General features: G+C 58.4%; 1 protein-coding gene across 2 annotated transcripts in view; it reads right to left on the bottom strand.

The window, feature by feature from the left end:
• Positions 1-20,567, bottom strand: part of FRMD5 (FERM domain containing 5) — a 65,858-nt gene extending 45,291 nt beyond the window's left edge. For both annotated transcript variants that reach the window (XM_036389426.1, XM_036389427.1), the window contains exon 1: positions 20,417-20,567. In XM_036389426.1, coding sequence (XP_036245319.1) covers positions 20,417-20,518 — 102 coding nt within the window. In that variant the 5' untranslated portion in view covers positions 20,519-20,567. The remainder of the gene's footprint in view (positions 1-20,416) is intronic.
• Between the last annotated feature and the right edge of the window lie 1,184 nt (positions 20,568-21,751).

Below are 21,751 nucleotides of genomic sequence, written 5' to 3'. Positions count from 1 at the left end.
CTGCCATCCCGCTCTGCCAGACCAGCTCCTTCCCACTGTCCAGGCAGCAGAATGGAGACTCTTTTTGTTCACTTGTTCCACACGATTCACCTTCACTCCCAGTTAATCCCCTGCACCTACTGGGTCAGGAAAGGATTTTCACATTTCTCTCCCCTCACAAACACAGGAGGTGCTTCCCATCCTCAGGATGGAGCCCAACCTGCTCTCTGGAGCAGTTTGCAAGGCCTAAATCCCGATCCTCCCCGAACATCTTGGATTCTGAACAGAAACTTGGTTGTTTCTGGGTCTGCTTTGAAGTGCGGGTTCCACGAGAAGCGTTTGCAGCATGAGAATGAGGATTGTGTAACGATTTCTCCTGGAGATAAGGCTCTGCAGGAGCTGCCAGCCGGGAGCACTGGCACCGATGGAATTGGCAGTGGAGGAGCCCAGCCTTGGGAATTTTTTCTTTGTAAGTGTTAGTATTTCATAATAAAGATTGTGATTACTAATCCTAGGAAAATAAAGCAGCTGAAGAGGCTTCCTGGTCGGATCTGGGCTCGCAGCAGCCCGTCCTGGCCTGGAGGCTGGCACTGCTGCTTGGCAGGCTGAGCCAGAGTCTGCTCACATCCAGCATCCCGGGGGCTCTGGGAAGGGGTCCAGGATGAAACCCAGGAATGTTCCCTCCTTCTCCTTCTTCTCCTCCACACACTCACCACCCTCATCCCCAGGAATGGGACCCTGCACTCCCAGCCCTTTGCTTCTCCCCCTCCCCATTCCAGAAGGGAACCCAGACCCCCATTTCCCTTTACCCACCTCATTTCCCTTTGCTGCCCCGGTTTGCAAAGCCCCCTTTGCTTCTCTTCGCTGAGTGCTGTGGTGTTCCCCATTCCCTCCATGCCCCGAATGCCACCCTGTGCCCCCAGGGCTGCCCCCTCCTGGGTGCCACCATGCCCAGCCCAGGCAGGACGTGCTGGGCTCGGAGCTGTGCTATGAGCCCGGGGCTCTCTGCAGCTGGACACCAGCAGGGAGCAGCTCCTCTCCCCAGCATTCCCCACCCCAGCCCATCTGCAGCTTTCTGGACAGTGATGGCTGGTTTTGTCCTGGTTTTGTCCTGGTTTTGGGATCAGCTGCCAGCCCAGCTGTGGTGACAGCTCCTACAGCAAACCCCGGCCCCAATGCACAGATGGGTCTGGCTTACATGGGGAGAAACTCTTTGGGGAACTGGCCAGCAGTGCCAGGCCCCTCAGCCTGCAGCAGGGCAGGCCCTGGCACAGCCCCTCGAGGGGCTCCATGGCACGGGGGCCTGGCAGAGGAGGGGCTCTGCCATGGAGGAGCAGCCTTGGCTCCCACGGGCGAGCTCTGCCTCCCTGGGCCCTGCCGGCAGTGCCCCATCCCCGAGGCACACGGCCCCGCAGCAGCGTGCATTAATTATTGAAGCATCTCGTTAAGCATTGAGCTCATGGTGAGGGGGACGGCGCCGTCAGCAGCCGCTCTCCAGCTGCACAGCTGCCTGAGCACTGGCCTTGCTCTCGGTGCCAGGGGATCCCAGCTCCCACAGTGTCACACACATCTTTCATGGAAATCCTTTCCTTAGGATTGTTCCTCCTGAGAAGCTGAGAGGCCTCAGGGACAAAATGTAACCAATGGTTATCTGCTGCTGTGGAATGCAACAGGTGCATCTGGGATTGGGCTCATGGGGTTGTTTCTAATTAATGGCCAATCACAGTCAGCTGGCTCACACTCTCTGTCCAAGCCACAAGCCTTTGTTATCACTCTTTCCTATTCTATTCTTAGCCAGCCTTCTGATGAAACCTTTTCTTCTATTCTTTTAGTACAGTTTTAATGTAATATATATCATAAAATAATAAATCAAGCCTTCTGAAACACGGAGTCAGATCCTCGTGTCTTCCCCAATCCAAGAACCCCTGTGAACACGGGGACATGAATCCTTCCCTGGCAGGGTGGGCAGGCCTGGCACAGGTGCCCAGAGCAGCTGGGGCTGCCCCTGGATCCCTGGCAGTGCCCAAGGCTGGGGCTGGGAGCGCCCTGGGACAGTGGGAGGTGTCTCTGCCACGGCAGGGGTGGCACTGGATGGGATTTAAATCCCTTCCAGCCCAAACCATTCGAGGATTCTGCAGTTCCAGGGTTCTCTAACCACCATCCAGTCTCAGCAAGGAGTTCAACCATGGAGCAAATACCAAGTGCTGTTTGTGCACCTGAATCCTCCTCAAACACAGTTAAATCTCTGATGCCCTCTGGGACTTTTCTGTCTACATCTTAAAACACCCCCTGGTTACTCCTGTGCTGGAAGCAAACCATCCCCAGCCCTGTCAGGCTGTGGCCAGAGGAATTCCCTGTCCTGCTGTAAGCCCCACTAATTCTGCAGCATCCTCCTGGCTCTCCTCAGCCAGAGGACGTGGGATTGGCTGCAAATGCCACCAGGGCTCTCTATTTAATCTGAATTTTGATGTTTATGTTTTACCTCGCCTCTCTGTGCAGTGACTGCACTGAATCACCTCAGTCTGATTAATTCCTGGCTTGTTTGGAAGGGCCCATGTGTTGTTGTCCACATTCCCTGGAAAGCCTGTGTGGGCGAGGGCCACAGATCCACCATCCATTTGCACAGACAAATGGCTCATTATAATGGGCACACACGGAATGATTAACTGAATTCTTACCCCCAAAGCACCCGTGGAGCTGGGGGATCCTCCTCCCCACATTCCCACCCATGGGAGCAGGTGTCAGCAGCTTGTCACTGCAGTGAGCTGGAGAATTCCTGTCAAGGACTTAAATCAACCTCTTTGGGCTTTTCCAGGGAGGTTAATCCACTCCAAGGCAAAGAAAATATTTATGTCTCCATCTTTAACCCAGTTTGGTGCTGAGGTAGACCCAACAGCTCATGATCCAGAGGCGCCTGAAGCCAAGCAGGGCCTCTCCCCTCTCCCTTGCTCTCATGGCTGGTGGTGGATGAGAAACTGGTCCAGCTCCTCCACAGCACAAGAAAATCTCTTGTGAGTCCAGGATCCAATTAAAATTATTTCAGGCTTAATGATCCAAGCTGCTGCTGGTGATGGAGAAGCTTGCTGCTGTGTGAGCTCCTCATTTCATGCTGTCCCTCTGAAGGCAGCCAGAGAGGGCAGGGATGGAGCTGCGCTGCTCCAGATGTGCAACACCCAGGGAGCAGGTCTGGGATCACACCGGGTGTGCAACAGAGATCACACTGGGTGTGCAACAGAGATCACACTGGCTGTGTAACAGGGATCACACTGGGTGTATAACAGAGATCACACTGGGTGTGCAACAGGGATCACACTGGGTGTGTCACAGGGATCACACTGGGTGTGTAACAGGGATCACACTGGCTGTGTCACAGGGATCACACTGGGTGTGTAACAGGGATCACACTGGGTGTGCAACAGAGATCACACTGGGTGTGTCACAGGGATCACACTGGGTGTGTCACAGGATCACACTGGGTGTGTAACAGAGATCACACTGGGTGTGTAACAGGGATCACACTGGCTGTGTCACAGGGATCACACTGGGTGTATAACAGAGATCACACTGGGTGTGTCACAGGGATCACACTGGGTGTGCAACAGAGATCACACTGGGTGTGCAACAGAGATCACACTGGGTGTGCAACAGGGATCACGCTGGGTGTGCAACAGAGATCACACTGGGTGTGTCACAGGGATCACACTGGCTGTGTCACAGGGATCACACTGGGTGTGTAACAGGGATCACACTGGGTGTGTCACAGGGATCACACTGGGTGTGTAACAGAGATCACACTGGGTGTGCAACAGGGATCACGCTGGGTGTGCAACAGAGATCACACTGGGTGTGCAACAGAGATCACACTGGGTGTGTCACAGGGATCACACTGGGTGTGTCACAGGATCACACTGGGTGTGTAACAGAGATCACACTGGGTGTGTAACAGGGATCACACTGGCTGTGTCACAGGGATCACACTGGGTGTGTCACAGGGATCACACTGGGTGTGTCACAGGGATCACACTGGGTGTGCAACAGAGATCACACTGGGTGTGTAACAGGGATCACACTGGATGTGCAACAGAGATCACACTGGGTGTGTAACAGGGATCACACTGGGTGTGCAACAGAGATCACACTGGGTGTGCAACAGAGATCACACTGGCTGTGTCACAGGGATCACACTGGGTGTATAACAGGGATCACACTGGGTGTGTCACAGGGATCACACTGGGTGTGTAACAGAGATCACACTGGGTGTGTCACAGGGATCACACTGGGTGTGTAACAGGGATCACACTGGGTGTATAACAGGGATCACACTGGGTGTGTAACAGAGATCACACTGGGTGTGTCACAGGGATCACACTGGGTGTGCAACAGAGATCACACTGGGTGTGTAACAGAGATCACACTGGCTGTGTCACAGGGATCACACTGGGTGTGTCACAGGGATCACACTGGGTGTGTAACAGAGATCACACTGGGTGTGCAACAGGGATCACGCTGGGTGTGCAACAGAGATCACACTGGGTGTGTCACAGGGATCACACTGGGTGTGTCACAGGATCACACTGGGTGTGTAACAGAGATCACACTGGGTGTGTAACAGGGATCACACTGGCTGTGTCACAGGGATCACACTGGGTGTGTCACAGGGATCACACTGGGTGTGTAACAGGGATCACGCTGGGTGTGCAACAGAGATCACACTGGGTGTGTCACAGGGATCACACTGGGTGTGTCACAGGATCACACTGGGTGTGTAACAGAGATCACACTGGGTGTATAACAGGGATCACACTGGGTGTGTCACAGGGATCACACTGGGTGTGTAACAGGGATCACGCTGGGTGTGTCACAGGGATCACGCTGGGTGTGTAACCAGTGAGAGATCACACTGCGTGTGTAACAGAGATCACACTGGGTGTGTCACAGGGATCATGTCTGGGATCACACCCTGGTGTAACAGGGATCATGTCTGGGATCACAGCCTGTGTATAACCAGGATCATGTCTGGGATCACAGCCTGGTGTAACAGGGATCATGTCTGGGATCACAGCCTGTGTGTGCACAAGTTTCTGTGTCTCCAGTTTAATGCAGGAAAGGTTCTGCCTGTCTGTTCCTGTTACATCAGAGTGGCTTTCACCAGGGATTAGTGCAGCCCTGCTAGAGGAAAGGGATGCTCTGGGAGAGCTGCAGGAACACAAATGGAGTTAAACCTCTGGGACACCTGTGGGCGCAGGGAAAGCAGTGCAACTGGCACAGGTCTGTGTGCACACTGGTTTGTGGCACTGGTCTGTGTGCACTGGTGCACTGTGTGCACACTGGTTTGTAGCACAGGTTTGTGGCTGCCCCCTTCCATCCCTGGATGTATCCCAGGCCAGGCTGGACAGGACTTGGAGCAATGTGGGAGGGTGGGAGGTGTCCCTGCCATGGCAGGAGTGGGACAGGTGAGCTTCAAGGACCCTCCCAACTCCAGCCATTCCATGATTCTCTGATTATTTTAACCACAAATAAACCCTCTGATCGGATTTTCTCTCTCTGATGTGTTATTTGTCCTACCAAAACCATGAAGGGGCTCAGACCAGTGTGATTTATGCACACAGATGGGACAGGCAAATAAAGGCGGGGAGGTGCCTCATCCCTGGCCTCAGAGAGGGGTGGCTGATGTCCTCACCCACCACGGGGCCATCCCAGGGGCAGTGCTTGGAGAGGAGCCCCTGGTCCCCCCAGAGCTGCTGGGAGCTGCAGCTCTGCTCAAGGAGACGCTGCTGCTGACACAGCAGGAAGAACTGCAGCCCCGGGTGCAGCGTGTGCTCCTCTGGAGGAGATGCACTGCAGCATGGCCGGCTTCCTACCCACTGCAACCCTGCAGGACCGGGGCTCAAACCGCCCAGAGTGCCCCTTTAGGGGCTCTGAGCTCTCCCTGGAGCTTCTCCTCTCCAGTGAGCACCCCCAGCTCTCCCAGCCTGGCTCCAGAGGGGCTCCAGCCCTGGAGCAGCTCCATGGCCCCCCCAGGCTCACCCCAGCAGCTCCAGATCCTCCTGCCCTTGAGTCCCGAGCCGTGGGAGCTCCCAGCCCTGCAGAGAGGATCCCTCAGGGTGCTGCTCTGCAGAGGGAGGCAGGGCCGAGGCTCCATCCTGCCCTGTCGCCACCTGCCCTGGTGAAAAGCAGCTCTGCCCCTCAGCCACCCCTGAGGGTGATCCATTCCCAGCTGCTGCTCTACCTGGGAGCAGGAAGGCAGAGCAGAGACCGAGTATCACACACCCCTGACCTCTGGGAGCCCCCAGGAGCTGTGCCAGCCCCTCATCAAGGATGCGACCCCGTTTCACCGGGCTCCAGAGGGCGGTGCTGGGTGCGATATCGCTTCTCCATCACCGAGAGCGCCGAGCTCGGCCCGCAGAGCCCCAGCTCCATTCGGGCGGCGTTTGCTCCATTAGGCTCCTGCGAGGCACAAATTGCCGGGTAAGTGGCAGAGGAGGTGGCCCTGTCACTCTGAGCGCCGAGGAGTGGCAGATGCCGTGTCTGGAGCGCGCAGAGGGGATGGAGAGGGAAGGCAGCCGTGCCTGGCAGCTGGAGGAGCTGGGATCCCCCTGGCACGGCTCTGCCTGGAGCGATGCTCTCCTGGGGGACATTGCCCACAGCTCCCCAGAGCCAGCCCCACAGCACGGGCTCTGCTGTCATCGGCACCCTGGCAGTGCCACTGCACACTGCCACCCCGATTCTTTAAGATTTTCTAAGCTTTCTGATGTTTATATTCTTGTAACAAACTTTCTCACACGCTTTCTGCAAATAACTCCTTGTTTTGCATTCTTTTATGGAGGAGGAGAAATTTGATGGGCTGTTGGTTTGTGCAGTGTCATTGGAGAGGTGGCACTGTCACCCTCCAATCCACTGTCACTTTTGGAAATCTATAAATGTTGGAGTCAGAAAATAAACTTCCCTTTCTTCACCTTGAGAGCAGCGGTGTGTGCACTTGTGTTGTTTGGTGCCCTACAGTGACATCACACCGCAGCTGCAGGCTGTGCTTTGGGGTCTGGGGTAAACCAAAGTGATGATTCAGGGAGAAAGCAGCCCTGCATGAACAGCTCCCCGTGCCCTCTCCAGCAGACACGTTCGTGAGTGTTAATGACAGTGAAAATCCCACACCAGCCAGGGGGATGGAACACAGCATTAACCAATTAGAAAATAAAAATTTGATGTCCTGGCCTGTGACCCCACACTCTGGAACATGCACAGGTACCAGCACATCCCCCAAAGAGCAGGGAGCACAAGCACCCTGCAGGGCAGGATGTGCTCCTGTGCAGGGCAGGATGTGCTCCTGCCTCCTCCTCCTCCTCTTCCTCCCACTGTGGGGCTGGGGGACCGGCCTGATCCTGCCACCTGACCACACCAAACACTGCCTGCCGCCATGGCCCTGCCCCTGAGAGTGTCTGTCTGTCTGTCCCGGTGCTCCCATTCCATGGCCCTGCCCCTCGGGGTATCTGTCTGTCCGTCCCGGTGCTCCCATTCCATGGCCCTGCCCCTCGGGGTGTCTGTCTGTCCAGGGACAGGTGACATCCCCTCCTGTGGTGCCAGTTCTGTGCAGTGCCACCCAGGACAGGTGACATGCCCTCCTCTGGTGCCAGTCCTGATGGCCGGTGGCGGCGGGCAGGATTCAGGAGGGTTTGAGGAGCACTCAGGGCTGGAGCCAGGCTGGGCAAACACCTGGGCAAGCTCAGCTCTGTGAGACCCAGCCCAGGGAAGCGCAGGGCTGGAGAAGCCCCAGCCCAGCTCAGCACAGCCAGGGAGCAGCAGGTGCACACACCTGGGTGCAGGTGAACACACCTGGGTGCAGGTGAACACACCTGGGTGCAAGTACACACATCTGGCTACAGGTACACACACCTGGCTGCAGGTACACACACCTGGGTGCAGATGAACACACCTGGGTGCAGGTGAACACACCTGGGTGCAGGTACACACACCTGGGTGCAGATACACACATCTGGGTGCAGGTACACACACCTGGGTACAGGTGCACACACCTGGGTGCAGGTACACACACCTGGGTGCAGGCACACACACCTGGGTGCAGGTGAACACACCTGGGTACAGGTACACACACCTGGGTACAGGTGAACACACCTGGGTGCAGATACACACACCTGGGTGCAAGTACACACACCTGGGTGCAGGTGAACACACCTGGCCACAGATGAACACACCTGGCTGCAGGTGAACACACCTGGGTACAGGCACACCCACCTGGGTGCAGGTACACACATCTGGGTGCAGGTGAACACACCTGGGTGCAAGTACACACATCTGGCTACAGGTACACACACCTGGCTGCAGGTACACACACCTGGGTGCAGATACACACACCTGGGTACAGGTACACACACCTGGGTACAGGCACACACACCTGGCTGCAGGTACACACACCTGGCTACAGGTACACACACCTGGGTACAGGTACACACACCTGGGTGCAGGTGAACACACCTGGGTACAGGTACACACACCTGGCTACAGGTACACACACCTGGCTGTAGTTTTGGGGACAGTGCAAGCTGCCATAAGGAGGAGCCCTGGGATTAGAGGGGAAAGGCTCAGCTCGGGAGATCAGCCCTCTGCTGCTCAAAGGCACATTGAGCCAGACAAAAGCACTCTCCTGGTTTATATCCTCAAGATGGTATCGAGTTCGTTAGGAAGATGGAACGGCAGGAGATGTAATTTACCTATTTCATACAAGCACTGGATATTCTGCAACAGGGCAGATTGATTTATGGAGCTGGGAGGCAACGCAGTGCTCCCAGGGATTGTTTATTGACCCAGAGAGGGCAAAGGCTCCGTGGGGAAAAGGGGGGTGCAGCCTGCCCCAGCAGCCCCCCAGCACCAGGGAGAGGGTGGGCAGAGCAGGGGCACCAAGGAGGAGATGGGCACCAAGGAGGGGATGGGCTGAGATGGGCACCAAGGAGAGGATGGGCACCAAGGAGGGGATGGGCTGAGATGGGCACCAACGAGAGGATGGGCACCAAGGAGGGGATGGGCTGAGATGGGCACCAAGGAAGGGCAGGGAGAGGATGGACACCAAGGAGAGGATGGGCAGAGGATGGACACCAAGGAGAGGATGGGCATCAAGGAGGGGCAAGGAGAGAAGGAGTGGATGAGCACCAAGGAGGAGCAGGGAGAAGATGGGCAGAGGATGGGCACCCAGGAGGGGATGGGCTGAGGATGGGCACTGAGGAAGGGCAGGGAGAAGATGGATACCAAGGAGAGGATGGGCACCAAGGAGGAGCAGGGAGAAGATGGGCAGAGGATGGGCACCAAGGAGAGGCAAGAAGAGGATGCCCAGGGCAGGGATGGTCACCCAGACAGCCTCTGGTAGGGCACAGCTTGGCAGAGGGTGGCCGTTCCTCAGCTGAGGCCACCATTCCTGTTAGGATAACCCCCAGCTATGGAACAGCGCTTTAAAACGAGGCTTTGAGGAAAGGAAACAAATTCAAACATTCTTTTACAGCAAACTCTTCCCTGTGAGCACAGCGAGGCCCTGGCACAGGGTAAGGGCCTGCCCACACTCACGGGGAGGATTCCCCCCAGTGTCCCATCCATCCCTGCCCTCTGGGTGGGATCCGTTCCTGTGTCCTGTCCCCATGCCCTGTCCCAGCCCCTGTCCGTGTCCCTCGGCCCCGCCGTGCCCTTTGTCAGAGCACAGCGCCGTTTCTCAGGAGCGCTCCCTGTCAGCCGAGCACGCCCTCTCCGGCTCTTCCCACCAGAGGTAATTACCTTAAGAGCTCATTAGGGCCGCAGGATGTGCGGCTGCTGCCTGGAAATCGGCCTCTATTTTTATCCCGTCAGAGTAAAACGGGGCAGATTGACAAGAGCCGTCCCTCCGGCAGGAAGGCAACTGGCTTGCTACAAATCATTATTTTTTTTTGGCTAAAAAACCAGTTCCTGTCCCTTCTGAGCGGGTGGAACATCCTTCCCGGCCTGGCCCCAGCTCCAGCGCTGCCTCTGGGGCATCCTGGCACAATTCCAGCTGCCTGGGCAAGCACAGGGTGCCCCCTGCACCTGCAGGGATCCTGCATCCCAACCCGGGGCTGCAGCACCTGGGTGCTGGGCAAGGCCCCTGCTCGCACCAAGGGGCTCTCCATGAACAGAGCCCAAGGGTTCTTCCCAAACCCCAGCCATAAACCTGCTCCCCACGGCCCCTGGGCACCCCCACGGCCCCTGGGCACCCCCACGGCCGGGCAGATGCTCCCAGAGCCTCTCCACCAGCAGGAGCAGAGCAGGAGGATGTCAAACACGCTGGAGATGTGTATGGATTGCAAGGCCATAAATATTTGAAGGGGCTGAGTGAGCCTGTTCTAACGCTGTGCAAGCTCCAGTGCCCCTCAGCCCTTCCCTTGGCCAGGATGCCAATCCCTGTGGCTCCCTGAGTGTCCAAATAAAGACCAGGGTAATTGCAGCACTTACAGGAGTGCTGTGGTGGGGCCTCTGCAGTTTATCAGAGGGATTTTTTTCCCAAGCACACCTGAAAGGAGCCAGAAGCACTCAGCCCTGCCATGCCTGCTCCGTGCAAGGCTTCTGCGCTGCCAGGCTGCTCACCTGGAAGAGTGCAGCAGCCAAAGGGCTGTAACTCCTCTGCTGGGGAATGGGAACAGCTCCTGTGGGGGCTCTGACAGCCAGCACCCCCAGGGCACACCCTGGGGATGGCACAGCTCCATTATTGCTCCGTTGGATCAGTTTGGTATGGGCACCTTGCTCCTGCCCAGGACAAAGCCCAGATGTGGAGCTGGGGTTCCAGGGAGGGGGTGTGCTCCTGCCTGGAAGTGCAGATCCCACCTGGAAGTGCAGAAATCTGTCAGCAAAGCAGAAACCTCAGGCAGACAAAAGCCCCATCGTGTGCTCCAGGGGTCTCGACAGGCTGGGGAATCATGCCCCGCTGCTCTGGGGTTGGTACCAGCCTGCACAGGGGAGCAAGGCCAGCCTGAGACCACACGGGGAATAAATGCTGGGGGAGAAAGGAGGGACAGCAGCGACAATGGCCACAGGGAGAAAAGCCTGTTTGGATCTAGGAGAAGAACCGTAATGCTGAGGAGGAGCTCAGGATCCCCGAGATTTCAGCAGGGACTTGGTCCAAGAGAGCACCTGGGGAGGAGGGAGGTCTGAGAGGACCAGGGCGAGGGCTGGGGCCAAGGCTCAGTGCCACAGTGCCAGGGGGGCACCGTGTGCCTGTGCAGATGGACAGCACGGGCTGGCACAGCAGGAATGCTCCCACCACACCTCCACGCCCCGCTCCTGCTCCACTGAGCCCCAGCCCTCTCCTCTGCTCCCGGGCTTCTGCTGCCCCCACACCTCTTCTCTTCCAATGGCCCCAGGAGCTCCAGGTCCCAAAAACACTCTGTTCTCATTCCACATTTCCTTTGGAAAGCCATTTTTATTTGCAAGCCAGAAATATTAGTCAGCAAACTATACAGTGCAAGGCTAATGAGAACTAGATCGATTCATGAAAAGTACCTGCTCAGCAAATTTATTATTTTCCAAACATAAGTCTATTGGATTCCAGCTTTTTCCCCCCAGTCCCAAAACACTGCCCATTCCATGAGTTAAGTGTATAAGGGATGGCTGCAATTGCTGCCTGATCCATGTATTCTTAAACCTCTTTCCAGCTCCAGAATGGCTGACTCAATTTTTGTCATTTTTTTATTAAAGAAAAATCCCCAATAGACAGCTGGATGGATATTTCCTTTGGGATCCCAGGCTGTGTTCCAGGGTAAGAGCCAACACGAAACAGCCACTATAAACCCTCTGAAAAACACAAGCCCCTCATCGATGTGACAGATATGCCACTATAATTAAAGTCTTTGGCAACAGACATTATGCAGCCAAAATATTCTATTTTGGGCTGCAGCATTGATCAGATCTTGACATCACACATTAACGAGCTGAGGCCTTGCTGGCTGTGCAAGCTGCTGTTAGTCATCATGGAGAAAAACCACCTGGACTGTCTGGTGAGACACCAGTGCCTGCCAGGCCCACCTGCATCCCCCCCTGGCCCAGCCCAAGGGTTTGACCCCGTTCTTTACTGCCAGGTAGGAAAGATTAAAAGATACGTAAACCTTGAGTTTCCAGTGAGCTGCCCAGTGCAGAGACCTGGCACTGCCAGGACAGGAAAATGGGACTCAGCCTTGGCTTGGCTGTGGTGGGCTTGGGGGAACGGAGGGAGGCTCCCAGCTCAAACAGCCAAAGAAAGGATGGTAAAATTCTCATGGCAAAATTATCCTGATAAAACCATCAGGGTAGAGCCAGCAGTGCCTGCACCTCCCCAGGAGGAACCTCCCAACCTTTCCATTTTCCCAACACGAAGCACATGACAAAGAGCCAGGGAGGTTTGCGGGCTGCAGAGGAGCTGTTTCCATTCACAGCAACTTTCCTGGCCAGGACCAGAGGCTGGACAGCCTGGGAACACAAACCCTGCCTGGCTTCCATGAGGAGGACTGGGAGCACGCAGGAATGGACACACAGAGTGGATCCCGTGGCTGAGCACAGCCCTGCCCCACCCTGGGGTTACACAAACCCAGCCCTGCCGCGGCTCTGGTGGGCATCGGCCGCGACAGCCGCTGACTCTGCTGGGCAAAATCAGATTGTCCTGGAGTGCACCCCCAGTCCCTCCCGGGTAACGGGCTGGAGGAAGCACAATGGCATCTTGTATTCCGTGTGTGCACAATTAACCAAGTTCCTCGTGAAATTTCAGCTGCCAAGTCCCTTCTGCAGACAAAGACAACGGCACCCGTGAAGGTGCTTGGAGGGTAATTAATGCCCAAGTGTAATTAAGGGCAGAGCAGGGCCTGCAGCTTTAAAAGGACAATGCAGGAGGGACAAAACGCGCAGCTGATCCCCAGGATCCCATCGGGTCATTCCTCCACAGTCACAGAAGTCCTGGTTTTGCTCAGAAAATAAAGAGCTTTTCTCCACCACCAGCACCTGAAGCCAATTCCCACACCTGCCCTGGCCCTGCCTGGGACAACATCAGACTCCCAGGAGCAGGCATTGTTAGCAAATAGAATTATCAGATCCCAGAATGGTCTGGGTTGGAAGAATCCTTAAACCCACCCAGTGCCACCCCTGCCATGGCAGGGACACCTCCCACTGTCCCAGCCCCAGTGCCCAGCCTGGCCTTGGGCACTGCAGGGATGCAGGGGCAGCCCCAGCTGCTCTGGGCACCTGTGCCAGGGCCTGCCCACCCTGCCAGGGAACAATTCCTGATTCCCAATATCCCATCCATGCCTGCCCTCTGGAAGGAAACACACTTCCAAATGATTTATTTTCTGAAGAGGAAGGAGCTGGTCTCCAGGGTCTGGGTAGAAGAGCTGGCACACCTCTGCCAGCACTGCTCACCTGGCTGCTGCCCCAGCACCCCCTGGCACCCCGACTCAAACCACGCAGGCACACACGCCGCCGGGTGACACATTTCATAGGCTCCATCTCATTTTCAGTATTTTGTTCCTGGTTTCCAGGAGTGCCAGTGCCGCGCAGGCTGGCGGAGCTGGGCGCCGCGTGGGGACGCTCCCTGTGCCAGTGCCCCGAGCTCAGAGCTCAGCCCAGCACAGTGACACAGGCATTTGGTGTCCCTGAGCCCCGGCGCACACGTCCCCTCACGCGGCTCGCGTTCCCCCCGCCCGCTGCCCTTCACGCTCCTCTTCCTCACGGAGCAGAGGAGCTGTGGCAGGCGCAGGGCTCTGCAGGGCCGCGCCGCTCCCGCTGCTCCTGCCCGGGGCACGGAGCCTGCCCGGCCCCAGGTGCTGCTGCTGCTGCTGCTCCCCTGGCAGCCCCGGAACGCCCCAGCGTGGATTCCTGCCTCTGCTGGGCAGACAGGGTGTCTGCCTTGCTGCTGGGGCTGGGCAGCAGCTGGCAGAGCTCTGCTGAGCACCAGGGAAATGCCTCTTGTGGCGCCACATAAATCAGATCTTACAGAGGGACCAAATGCCACAGTGGGTGCAACACTGATGGCAATACAAGGGGAGAGCCCAAAAATCAGGATAGGATTTATCTTCCTGGGTTCTGAAGCTTCCAACAGGCTCATAGGAGCAGCCAAACCTCAGTAATTTCTGATCCTGTCAGAGGAGGGCATTTAGACCCGCCCTTGGAGCCACCTGTCTAGTGGGAGGTGTCCCAGCCCATGGCAAGGGCTCGGAATGAGATTTGCTTTCAGGTCCCTTCCAACCCAAACCATTTAAAGATTCTATGATTGAGTGATCCCTTGCAGTCACCCCCAGCCCTGGCATGACAAACTGTGGCCCAGGGCAGCCACAGTGTCCATCAGAGCCTGCTGCCATCTCCTGTGCTGTGCAAGAGCCACAGTCCCTGCACACACTCACTGTGGACACACCGGCCTCACAGCAATTCCACATCATCAATGCTCCCCTACTGCTGGAATCATTTACCCTGGAAACATTTCAAAGAGAAGAATTTGACCTGAAACCTTCTTATTTGCAGAAACAACTCCAGAGCTTGCTGTAACCAAACAATAATTGGGTTTTCTGCCCACTAACAAGTGGCTGATGGCAGTGGCAGCATTCAGGGCTCTGCCACAGTCCCCAGCCTGACCCCGGGCTAAGGAGGGATTGTCTGCTCTCCACAAAACTGATGGCAAATGAACCCCAGCACTTCCCTAACGCAAACCCTTGTCTGCCTTCTTCCCAGCCTTCTCAGTGGCACATGACACAACACAAAAATAAGCATGAGCCACCCTGGAACACGAAGGGCCCATCAAGGAGCCACCCCATCAAAACCCTGGCACAGGTGCCCAGAGCAGCTGAGCTGCCCCTGGAGCCCTGCAGTGCCCAGACCAGGGTGGACCCTGGGGCTGGGGACAGTGGGAGGTGTCCCTGCCATGGCAGGGGGGGCACTGATGGGATTTGGGGTCCCTCCCAGCCCACAGCTCTCGAGGATTCTGCGATGCCCCACATCCTGCAAGGACCTGAGGAGTTTCCACAGACTGAGGGCACCTCCAGCAGGGCCCTGCCCACTGCCCCTGATGGCATCTCTGGGAGGGTCTCATGCCCACACAGTCCTTGTCCACCCCACACACGCTTCCAGAGGAGCCAGCTCGGAGGTTTCGGTGGTGTGCCAGGTCACAGAGGGCTCTCAGGAGCTGCCAGTGCCCCTGGTCCCGCACGGCGCAGACCAAGGCATCGTGTGAGTCCTGGCACTGCCGGCACGTGGCCACCGACGTCATCCCCGCGGCCACGGTCCCGCTGGGCTCCCGGAGGCTGACTCAAAAATCAAAAATAAGTGGGCTGCTCACGGCACTCTCAGTATTCCCCAGACGCCTCAAAAAAAGCCTCCTGCTGCACATTACCTAATCCTGACACGACAGAAGGAGCAGATTCCTCTTGGCTGGTGCTGTGCTGCACATCCCTCTGCAATGGCATCTCTGTGTGTGTGCACGAGCGTGCGGACATCTACATCTATATCTGACTCTGTGTCTATATTTGCCTTCAGCATCTTCCGCAGGAAAGTGATAAGCAAAGTAGTTCTGTCAGGAAATTGGCTCCTGAGAGGGGAATAGCCGGCGGGTTCACAGCAGGTAACGTTGTAAAACAGGTATGAAAAGTGAACAGAAAACAGACATTTCGGCTCACAGGGAAAGAACAGCAATAGAAATATTTTCCATGGGTTTGCAAAACAACTTGGGGTTTTGCTCCCACTGAATTGTGAGTGAATATTGTCCCCCATTTTCAGTGGGCATTTAGTGGATGTTTTCCTCAGCTGCCTTCTGTATCTTTTGGACATAAATTAAAGAGGAAAAGGAGATGAAATGCTTCTTTGACTGCTGCTTTCCCTTCAAACTCATTGTGCATTTCAGGCAGTTCCCTCCCGAGCCTACAAACCCGAGTGTATGCAAATGCTGGAGCCAGGGGCGAAGGAGCTGCCCCGCCAGCACAACTCACAGAGCCACAGCTGAGCCACAGCGACGGCTTTCTGCTGCAAACACATCTCCAAGGCTATGAATAAAAACATGGCTTTCAACAGCCAGCAGCAAAGCTGTGCTGATGCCTTCAGCCTCTCTGGAACCCGCAGGCCAGAGCACCCCTTGCCCACTGCCCCATCCTGGGGCTCCCCTCTCTGCTCTGTGCTGGGGCTGCTCGGGGGCTCTGGAGGACCAGGAGCGCAGGGGATGCTCGCAGAGCCCGGCCCGGTGCTGGCCCTCAGCTTGAGACCCTCAGCCAGGGACCCCCAGCCCGGGACCCCCAGCCCGGGACCCCCAGCCCGGGATCTTCAGCCCAGGACCCTCAGCCTGGGACCCCCAGCCTGGGACCTCCAGCCCGGGATCTTCAGCCCAGGACCCTCAGCTCAGGACCCTCAGCCCGGGACTCTCAGCCCAGGACCCTCAGCCCGGGACCCCCAGCCCGGGACCCCCAGTCCAGGACCTCAGCCTGGGACCCCCAGCCAAGGATTCCCAAGGATCCCAGCCTGAGACCCTCAGTCCAAGACCCTCAGTCCAGGACCCCCAGCCCGGGACCCCCAGCCCGGGACCCCCATCCTGCCACATGCCGTGTTTCTGCCAATGGCTTTGGCCGCGGTCCCTGTCCCCGCACTCGGGCTCCAGCTGTGGAGGGAAGGGAGGGCTCTGGGGCAGACAGACGGACAGACGGACAGACAGACGGACACTCAGCCGGGCGCAGAGCCCCTGGCTGCTGGCGCTGCCGGGGGTGGCCCTGTCCCCCTGCGCGTCCCCGTGCTCGGGGCTCCGGGCGGAGCCGCCCCCGCGGAAGCTGCGGTCTCCTAACCTACTTCCCGGGAACGGCAATTGGAAACTCTCCGAAGATAAAAAGATAATGAACAAATAACCTTCACTGCCACAAACCCCCAGCTCCCCTTTGTGCTGCTGCCTGATATTAATGATGCTGTCAGGGCTCCTAAAGAACTCCGTGCTCCAAGTGGCAAGCAGGGGGTTTGTCCCGGAGTGCAGCCAGGAGCTCGCTTTCATTTCTTCCCAATCTCAGGCAAGAAAATTCTTACATTCTGCATCTAAGAAACCATATATTTATTTTCTCACATCTCCACGTTCCTGTCGTTCTACTGGGGTTTGAAACAAAACACCACTGTCTTTTCAGGAAAACGCTTGATGCATCGAGCAACGGCAAATCATTAATTATTTCGAGCCTTTTATGCCACCACTGACACCACAGTGAAGAATTTAAAACATTTCCTCAGACAAGCAACTCACTGACAGCAAACCACAGCCTTGCTGGGTGTTTCAGGGCTCTTTTCATGCCGAGGAGCCTGGCCAGCAGGAGCACGAGGGGCGAAACTCCCGTTAAACACTCAGCCACACCAGCCCCTCACCACGGAGACGAGCCAAACGCCTTCAGGAATGGCTGCCCCTCTCTGGGAGCCCCCTCTCCCCGGGGACACCTCTGGGGACAGTGACACCCGTGGCCAGGGTCCCCATGCCCACAGGGGGCAGCCAGGACATGCCAGGGGATGGGGCAGGGATGGGCAGCTGCCTTCCCACATCTGATGGACCCCAAGCACAAACCACCACCTCCATTGCCTGAGGAGGGGCCTTGTGGGCCTGTGGCACTGTCAAACGTCAGCTTTTCCTAGCCAAGAGCCCAACATCTTCCTGTTCAGGCAGCTGCTGCAAATCCCCAGGTGCTGGCAGGGCTGAGGGCCCAGCTCTGCTGCTGGCAGACATGGACCAACCCAGACAAATGCTGGGACAGCAGCTTCCCCAAAGCAGCAAACACTGAAATTCACAAAAAAACCTCATGACAAAAGGTTCATGGAGGTGCCAACCCTACTGCCCCGACCCACTGCACCCCACTCCCTGTGCTCGTGGCATTTCTGTCCCTCCAACAGCATCTGGGCCCCAGGGATGAGTCCTCCAGGCTCCTCTGCCTGCTTGGATGGGCTGTTCAGGAGTGAAAATTCAGGAGAAAAATGAGGAAGGATTCATCCCGGCTCAGACAATGAGCTGCTCGTTCTGCATGGGAATATGAACAAAGCAAACCTTGGAAAATCAAATAAAAAAAGGCTTTATTTAGAAGCAGAATGCTCAGGTATTATCAGGCAGCAGCAAACCCCTACTCACACACCTTCATCAAGCACAGCCAGAGGTTAATTTCATGACAGATTTAACCGATGCCATTATCTGAAATGTAAATAAACCTTCTCAAAAATCAGCCCTGCCTCCAGCGCCGCTCCCTCGTCCCCAGCAGCGCGGCCAGGTGACCCGTCAGGCAGGCCAGGCTCCAGGGAGGGCAGCGAGCCCGTCCTCATCCCCGCTGCCAGGGAGGACACCGGGCACAGCAGCAGCACCAAGCACAGGCACAAAGTTCCAGCCCGGCCCCGCCGCCAGACGGATCCGGCACCGCGCGAGAGCCGCGGCTGCCGCTCCGGCCAGGCTCCCCGGATTCCAGCAAAAATAGAAAGACAGAAATTACATCCAACAGGCGCAGAACCAGCCGGGGTGAGGAGACACTGTGGATCTGGGCGAGATGTGAAATCTCTGCGCTCGTGAGGGAATGACCTTCAAAACTCATTCAGCGCTCGCAGCCTGCGCGGTGACGGTTCCTCACTTGCGAGACATTACACATTCCTGCTATGTTCTCCCTAATTTCGCATGGACTATAAATACTTGGCTTATAAGGCAGCATGAAAGCAAGCGAGAGCAAACATTTAAGTGGGGTAACCTTGCTTGTCGGGGTAGCAGGAGCAAATTCTCCATCCCTCAGGTCGCGCATGCTAAATGCCAGGAATCCCTGTTTACTATGCTACACGTAAAATATCAACTGGAATATGGGACCGAGTCATATTTTCCTTTAAAAAAACTGACATGCAAAATGACGACACCTTGTCAAATTGTCTTAAGGGCAGGAAATCCAGATTTTTCTGAACTGCTCTGCCCACACTTTCTCTCCCAAACTACAGTTCCCCGTTTAATTAGTATTAAAAACAACCTCTGAGAGACGAATTAGTTTGGCTTATGCAAAATAAACTGGGCTGCTGTTCGAGCCGTTTACTGGGTCACACTTTACAACCTCGGTGGGGGAGGCGATCGGGGACCGGCAGCACTACCACCATTCTTCAGTGGTATTTGCACAGATCACCCTATTTATCGATTTTAGGCTCTTTAAGCCAAAATGACGGTGCCTCCCATAGCCTGCAGCACCCTTGGTAACCGTCCTTTGGCATTATCACCGGGAGCAGGTTTGTGCCTGGAAATGAAAGGATGTTCGCCCCTCCTTGGCATCGCAGGCCAGGGAGAGCTGGGGGCCCCCGAGGCTGGGCGGGGGGAGCTGTTGCTATTGACGTGTTGAGTCACCTTTACTCAAAACTCTGCCCCGAATTTTCCATCGCCCACGGGCTGGGCTGGGGCCAGCCGCCTCCAGCAGCAATCCCCGCGCGTGCGGCTCCGCACAGGTTTTCGTGAGCTCCCTTGCAAGGATGATGCTGACAGCAGGAATGAAGCGCAGGAGCAGCCGGAGCCAGGGACGCTTCTCTCAGCCCCCGGTCACACGGTCCCGGTACCGGACTCGCTCCAGCGGAGCCCGGGAGTGCGTTTCCCTAGTTTTCAGCAATACGACACATCCCACGACATCTGCGCGCTGAGCGATGTCCCTCGCAGCCCTGGCAGCACAGGGACACCGGCTGAGGGGCGATGGCCCCGACCACGGGTGCCGGTCCCGGTCCCGGTCCCTCCCGGCACGGGGGCGCAGGGGGCGGCGGATGCGCGCCCGTCCCCGCCGCTCCGGACGATTACAAAACCCGAGCGCTCATCACGGCGAGCCGGGCGCTAACGGGGGAGGCAGAGCGGGCACCCGGCCGCGGCGGGGCCGGCAGGGTCTGTCCCCGCCAGCAGCGCCCCGCAGCATCCCTGCCCCGCAGCATCCCTGCCCCGCAGCATCCCTGCCCCGCAGCATCCCGGCCCCGCGGGTCCCCGCGCCCCCTGCCCCGCTGCATCCCCCGTGCTCCGCTCGGCACCCACGTCCTCCCCGCGCTGCGCGCAGCCCCCGCGCCCGGCAGCGGAGGGCTCGCCCCGAGCGGCTCGGCGGGGCACGGCCGCGGCTCCCCGGCCCCGGGGCGGCCGTGCCGGGCTGCCCCTGCCCCGCTCCGCTCCGGGGCTGCGGGCACCACCGCGCCGGGGGCAGGCGGGCGGCTCTCCGCGCCATGCCCGCACCCCTCCGCGGCTGGGGGGTCGCGGGCGGAGGGGCTCAGCCCCGGGGCTCTCCCCGCCGCCGGCAGCCGCGGCTCCGGTGGCCGCCGAGAGCCGGGGGGAGGCGGGCGGCGGGAGCGGGGGGGCCGCCTTTGTTGGCGGCGCGGGGCAGCACCGGGCCGCCCCCGCCGCTCCGCTCCTTTTGTCTGCCGGGGCCGGCGGTAGCGGCGGCTGCGGGGGCAGCGCGGCCGCGGTGGCGGTGCCGGCGGCGCGGGGGCTGACCTGGATGGTGCAGGTGTACTCGCTGTCGTCCAGCAGCCGCACGGTGCAGTTGTACTCGCGGTCCAGGTTCCTGCTGCTGCCACTCATCCACCTGCTCAGCATCTTCCCGGGGCGCGGGGCGGCGGGCGCTGCCGAGCCCGGGCTCACATCCCGCTGCCGCCGCGCTGCGGGGCGGTGCGGGGCGGGGCGGGGCTGTGGGCGCGCCCCCCGCCCGGCTCGGCCCGGCCCGGCCCGGCCCTGCCCCCGCTGCGGGCGGCGCGGAGCGAGCGGAGCGGAGCGCGGTGCCCGTGCCCGTGCCCTGCCCGCGCCGCGGCGCTCGGCGGGCGGGAGGAGGCCGGGCCCGGGGGTCGCCCGGCGCCGGTGCGGGGCCAATCTCGGCGCGGCGGCCGTGACGGGCTCCGCCGCAAACCAATGCGGCACGGGCGGCTCGGCCCCGCCGCCTCCGCCGGGAGCCCCGCGCGGGAGGGAGCGGCGGCACCGCGGGCGGCACCGCGGGCACCGGCACCGGGGTCCGCACCCCCGGCCGCAGCCTGGCGCCCACCGAGGGGCGCCCCCGCAGCGGGACCAGCGGGCCGGGACGGAGCGCGGGGTGCCCAGGTCGGTGGCACCGGGCATTGCCGGCGATGCCCAGCGTGGCAGGGGCACCCCCAACCCAGAGCCCCGGTCAGAGGGGCGGGGGCTGCCCCAGGGACTGTCCCCAAGGACAGCAGGGGACTGGGTGTGACCCAGCTGGCCCGCGGTCCCTGCCAAAGGATCAACCTATGCCCAGCTCTTTTGTCAGAGCCCAATTCCATCACTAGGTTGGAATCCCCTTGGAGGGTTGGCAGCTGCCGTGGTCCTTCCAGCAGAGCCAGCCAAAGTGCCAATGTGTCCCCCAGGACGTGAGCTTGTCCCTTGGTGTTCATTTGTCATGGAAGGAAACCTTTAAATCTCTGGCTTTTGGACAAAATGGAGTCCAAGAGCCATCAGTGCTGACGGGATGCAGATGGTGCTGCTCTGGGGCAGTCAAATACCTGGTGGCAGCATCAGCATCACCCTGTGAGGATGGGAATCCTGCAGCCCTGGCCATGCCCCTGCCTGGGTGTCACACTCCCCAGGGCCCCACAGCAGTGCTCCCCACAGCACCCTGGCTCCACACACACCCACAAATACCCAGATCAAACAGGCCACAGGGAGAACCCGTGTTAAGCTGTCTCTCACTGCACCACAGGCCCTGTTCCCTGTGCACCTTCCTGGCTCAGCTCCCCTTTGCCTGGAGCATCACCTTTGTCCCCCCACTGCATTCCCAGTGCAGCTCCCAGCCTCCCCCAGGAGCACCAGCCTCCATGGACCACA

The sequence above is a fragment of the Molothrus ater genome, chromosome 13 (genome assembly GCF_012460135.2).
Source record: "Molothrus ater isolate BHLD 08-10-18 breed brown headed cowbird chromosome 13, BPBGC_Mater_1.1, whole genome shotgun sequence".
Lineage (NCBI taxonomy): Eukaryota > Metazoa > Chordata > Aves > Passeriformes > Icteridae > Molothrus > Molothrus ater.
The sequence above is the reverse complement of the archived record's forward strand: the minus strand, read 5'-3'. Positions and strand labels throughout refer to the sequence as shown.